Source organism: Hakea prostrata, chromosome 4 (genome assembly GCF_041222555.1).
Source record: "Hakea prostrata isolate BN-2017 chromosome 4, UWA_Hpros_2, whole genome shotgun sequence".
Lineage (NCBI taxonomy): Eukaryota > Viridiplantae > Streptophyta > Magnoliopsida > Proteales > Proteaceae > Hakea > Hakea prostrata.
The window spans coordinates 26,762,714-26,768,186 of NC_142603.1; the positions used below are offsets into that span (position 1 = coordinate 26,762,714).

At 37.4% G+C, this 5,473-nt stretch overlaps 1 protein-coding gene across 1 annotated transcript; it reads right to left on the reverse strand.

Annotated features, from left to right (window-relative positions):
- Positions 1-825: 825 nt before the first annotated feature.
- Positions 826-3,794, reverse strand: LOC149018616 (putative receptor-like serine/threonine-protein kinase At5g57670). The gene is made up of 10 exons (XM_089154397.1): positions 3,600-3,794; positions 3,312-3,412; positions 3,109-3,227; positions 2,902-3,029; positions 2,337-2,822; positions 2,000-2,254; positions 1,743-1,900; positions 1,439-1,654; positions 1,194-1,343; positions 826-1,104 (listed from the first exon to the last, which is right to left on the reverse strand). The coding sequence occupies exons 1-10, from the start codon at positions 3,778-3,780 to the stop codon at positions 964-966; spliced, it is 1,935 nt and encodes a 644-aa protein (XP_089010523.1). The 5' UTR covers positions 3,781-3,794; the 3' UTR covers positions 826-963.
- Between the last annotated feature and the right edge of the window lie 1,679 nt (positions 3,795-5,473).

Sequence of the window (5,473 nt, forward strand, 5' to 3'; positions counted from 1 at the left end):
TACATAGAGTTCTGGTTTTTTGGCTTCCAAAGCAAGGCAGTATCAAAGACAACTTCTATCACCTTTGCTTCTTCCCCAAAGCATCATTTGACACAGTTTTGAGGTGTCCCTGAAATTTTTCCAAAAGGAACAGTTCCCTAATATACAAATGTATAAAAACAATGTTATATATAAATTGACCCATCATGCTATAAACATTACAAAACGCATACATGGTCTCTACTTCTGTAGTGTTAGATTTAACTCTGAAATTTCTTTTGTTCAACTTCAAGATGTTATAAACCTCCCATGCAGAATCAGAAACCTTGTTAATGACAAAGACAGCAAATCAAGGTGCTCACATTGCAAGATGTGGCTGTGAAAAGGTTCTTAGTTACTCTTATTTGTATATATGTTGCCACCATGAAGAGGGAGAGGAACAATTGAAAAAAAATTCACATAAAATTCTGCCTTATGGATTTCCATAATAGAGTAGGCATTTCAATTAGGAGTGTATAGACCTTTACAGTCCAATTTCACTTTTAATAGCATTTGATTACTCGTCTCAGTTAGGTGCTACAGTGGATTCAAGAAGAAAATACTGGAAAATATTATATCTCCTTGTATATTAAGAATACCTGACATTAAATTACAAGCAATGTGCCAATGTAGAGCTGTTCCAGTGGTTGAAACCAACACCTCTTAGTGAAGAGGTCATGGGTTCGACTCTCGTTCCACCCACCGGCTTAATAAAACCCCTTTGTACCAAAGAAAAAAATTACAAGCAGTGTAAAAGAAATATGGTTGTAATTAGTCTCCAATTAACGCATAACCCCCCCCCCCCTCCCCAACCCTAAAACAAACTCAAAACAAAATCTTATCAATTAGGTATGATCTAACTCATCTAATGGAAAACCATTTTTCTATAGGAGGCCTAAGGCGATTACCAAAGCTTAACAGAGTTTCAATCTCTCAATTGGCAATTCAAGCAGAAAATTTTTCACTTGAGTGGGACCAGCAATCAATGTCTTCACTGTAATCCTCTGTATCATCTACTCCATAGCGTGGCATTGTCCAGTTTCTTGCAACCTCAGAAGTATGCCCATGGATTAGAATTTGCAACACCTATGGAACATATTGATCAGTTACACCTGGGTATGTCTTTTTCACTTCAGTTATGTAACTAATAGAAGCCAAGCAGGTAATGTATGTACCTCGGTCATCGATGGACGCCATGTTGAGGAATGTCTTACACAGTAAGAAGCAGTCAGGACTAACCTATCCATTTGATCAATGTCATATTTTCCCTCCAGTTTTGGATCAGCTAGTTCAGCAATGTCTCCAGATTCTGTAAGTGGTTTTGCCTGTATGCAACCATCCATGAAGTTTTAGTCACCAGTTCAGGTAGAACTTCCATGAGTCTAGAAATTAAGGTTAGTAAATGTGGATCTCTACTTACCCAAAGGAGAAGACTTTGCCTTGATGAGTCTACTGGTCTTCTGCCAGTTATGATCTCCAAAAGGAGAACTCCAAATGCATAAACATCAGTTTTCTCATCCACAAACCCATGCATGAAGTATTCTGGTGCTAAATATCCAAAAGTCCCCTCTATTGGAACAGCAGAGTGATGAGAACATTGTGTAGGAAGCCATTTCGCAAGCCCGAAGTCGGCAATCTGTGAAGATTTGGAGTAGTTTAAAGTCTTAGTCTCAAGAAGTAGATTGAATTGAAAACTCCTGAAGAAACATTTGTAGTTGATTTACCTGTGGTTCAAAATCTGGCCCAAGAAGAACATTTGAGGCTTTTATGTCTCGATGAATTATCCGGCGCTTACAGCCTTTGTGAAGATAGTGCAAGCCCCTTGCAACTCCTAGAGCAATTTTGTATCTAATTGCCCACTTGAGTGACTTGGAGGTGCTACCTGAGAAGGTTTCATGAAAGATTAGTATTATAAATACATAGAACACCTCCATAAGTAGCATTGCAAAGGGAACTGGCTCTAATGCCTATGTTATTTTACCATGCAATGCTTCATCAAGTGTCCCATTTGGAGAGAAATTGAAGATCAGATGGAAACCATTTTCAATGCAGCAGCCCATTAAAGATGTTGTATTAGGATGGCAGACATGGCCTATAATACCCAATTCAATGAGGAAGTCTTCATCCTTCTCTTCATTCTTTTTGTCCTTCGCTAATCTCTTCACAGCTATTGTTCTCCCATCAGAGAGAACACCTCTATACACTTCAGCAAATCCTCCTTTGCCAACCATGTTATCTGTTCACCAAATTCATCACAATCTTAGAACACAAAATTTTAGGTCAAGGACTGTTGCATCTGCATCAAGGTATTCTTTTACCTGGGTGGAAGCTGTTTGTTGCTTTTGAAATCTCATCATAGCTGAAACACCTCCATGAAGGCTTCTTCACTTTGTCAGATAAATCATCAAGCTCCCTTTCTGTTCCATCCAGTGAGGAATGGAAGAATGGAAATAAGTGTTTGATTGCTGATAGGTACCTCCATATGTTAGAGTGCCGTCGGCTCTGGCGGTCTTGAGACCTAGTTGACAAAGGAGGGGATTCAGTGAGGCTAGAATCCCCCATACTAAAGGAATCTTCTGTGCCATGAAATTCTTCTTCAGGTCCATCAAGAACAGTTGTAGGGGAACCCTTACTCCAGCTTATTTCTTTTGCAGAATGATGTTTGCCTTGATACTTATTCTTCTTCAAATAGTTCACTCTCTTCACCTTGAAAGGAAAAAGCTTCCAGAGGGGGGAACTCTTCCTGACATGAATGTCTTTGTTCAATCCACTTGAGCTAAAACTTGATCTTGATTCTTGGGATCCTGCTATAACCTGTAGTTCAGAACATATATATGGAATACTGTTTAACCAATTTTTTGTAGAGAAGTTTGTTGAACAAACCTCCAGACGGGATGGACCCTGAATCTGAATCTGAATCTAAATGGGTATGTCCCCTTCTCCCAATTGAGACTACTGAACAACCTTCAGGAGCATGCTCAAAGCAGTACTTCATTAATTTGCGTGAGCCTCTGTTTCATAGAAGGGGCTTAGTTATAAGAAGATTCAGCTAGTAGACAAATAGTTTAGAGATGAAGGCAATCTTAGAACCTCTGTAATTGGTTCCTGGAGCCACCAACAAGAAGGAAATCAGCTTCAATGGATTTGGCTTCTTCAATTAGACCTTTCCCAATACTAGAACTGTACCCTACTCTTGCTTCCAGGTGCACCTAAGAAGAGAAGACCAAGGAGACATTAAGTCCAATGATCTGAAAACTGGTTCATTGGGTCACATTTTGAAATCTTTACAGTACCTGTTTAAGTTGGCAAATCTCAGCAAATTCTGCAAGCATAGATATAACAAAGGCCTTAGCTCGGCGCAATCGGGTGTGTCGCTTCTTTGACATCTTGCCTACTGTTAACATGAAACATTTGGAACCAGATTCTGTAAGATTAGTTATTCATATCAAACTAACACGGAGAAACAGAGAACAACCAAAATAACTGTCATTTGTATGGCTCAGCTATTGTTATGACTGTCATTTTCATTGACTATAACAACCCATTTCAAAGCATACCAAACTGAGAATATGAGTGCTAACCAAGGATATGAGCAGCAACGACGCTATCCTTTGGACGAGCAACAAGTCCAATTGCCCATAAGAGAAGAGCTTTGCTCACTTCTGCATCAAGTGGAAGGGCAATGAGTATCTTATTAGCAGGAACAGGGGAAGCCATTGTCTCTGCTGAATCTGATAGATACTGAATCTGACTTGAACTCATGCTGAAATTCTTGCTATGTTGTTCATGGGTTATTGTCAGAATGTGAGCTGAGAAGCTAATATGTAGCGGGATTTCATAATGATTAAGGTCCAACTTCTAGCTTCCATTAAAACTCTTTCTTGTTTAAGAAGCCATGGCAAGGAGCTGAAATGGTGATTGGTGGAAAAGTGCTTGTTTTGCTTGACCTCCTCCTTTTTTTTCTTTTTTTTCTTTTTTCTTTTACATTTAGCTTTAGCATATTACAATTAAGTTTCACGGTTAGGTGCTTTGGGGAAGAAGCAAAGGTGACCGAAGTTGTATTTGATACTGCCTTGCTTTGGAAGCCAAAAAACCAGAACTGCGTATATGGATAAGGCCTCAGAAGAGAGAGAGAGTGTGTGTTTGGTGAGCAGCTTTTACGTGTCTCATAAATATTGGTAGGGGGGCCACAATCTAAGATTCTGTCTTGGCCAAACCCAAAAGTCACCATGACAGAAACAGCCCGGTCTAGGTATCAAACCATTAAGGGGCCAAATCTAGGTTGACCCGGTTCATTTTTTTGGTAAATCCGGTTCAATTGGATTGTCATACAATAATTGATTTGTGAAAGAAAATGAGAAAATTTCAGGACATTCTAAGACAGTTGATAAACATTACAAACACTCACAAAATTATGCCAAATGAGTAATTACCACACAAAAAAATTGTCTTCTAAATTTGCACAACCGTAAACATAATTACAAATTTCATTAAGTCATTGTTGAATAATTTCATAATTTCTAAATTGTCCTTAATCTATTTTGACTTTATAGTATTACCCCTAGTAAAATTAAATGCATAATTTTATCTTTTTTATCCCTTCCTTATTGAGTTCCTTCTTATTCTTTTGCTCATTATTTTATATTAATATCAGATTAGTAAATTGATAGCCGAAATCCACCTCTTAATTCGCAGTCATATTTGTTTAAGGGTGTTGGTATCTGTAATTTTTCATATCGAATAATTGCTTATCAAATCGGATAATATCCAGATAGAGTAAAATATTCAACATTTTTTTCCTCTATAAATAGATTATAATCGAATTTGGAAACCAATAATCGGTAATCGGATAATTGGAAATAAAAACAATTAGCCGGTTAGAGTAAAGTATTAAACATTTTTTTCCCAAAAGGGCTGATAATCAGTAGCCAGAAATTGTAAATCGAAAATCAAAATTTTAAAAAAATGACAATCACCAATTAGTAATCGGATAGTTTATCAGATTGGGTTATTATCGAATATCTCCGATAAAGTTCCAGATTCAAATTCGGATGCCTTCTTTAAATTTCTGCCGGAGGATTCGAATTTGAATAACATTTTTGCTAATCGGATTCAGATTTGAAAACCAATATCCAAGCCGAATTCGATTCATTTACAAGTCTAAATAAATATATAAAATAATACAGAGTGTAATTGCCATTTCCTCTAACCTATTGGCAAACTAGCTGAATTTGGAACAAGCAAATGAATCATGGGTTTCCATCCCTTTGGGTTTTGGAGTCTTAGCTGGTCTATTTCACTTGGAGCCGGTTTGAATGTCGAACCCGGTTCAAATGGTTATAAATGTATGCTGGAGAATTTCTTTTTTTTTTTGGTAAAGTATGCTGGAGATTTTGTGACTATACAAAGATGTTGATAAACTTGAAAATTTATAAACAAACCAAGGAAATCAGGT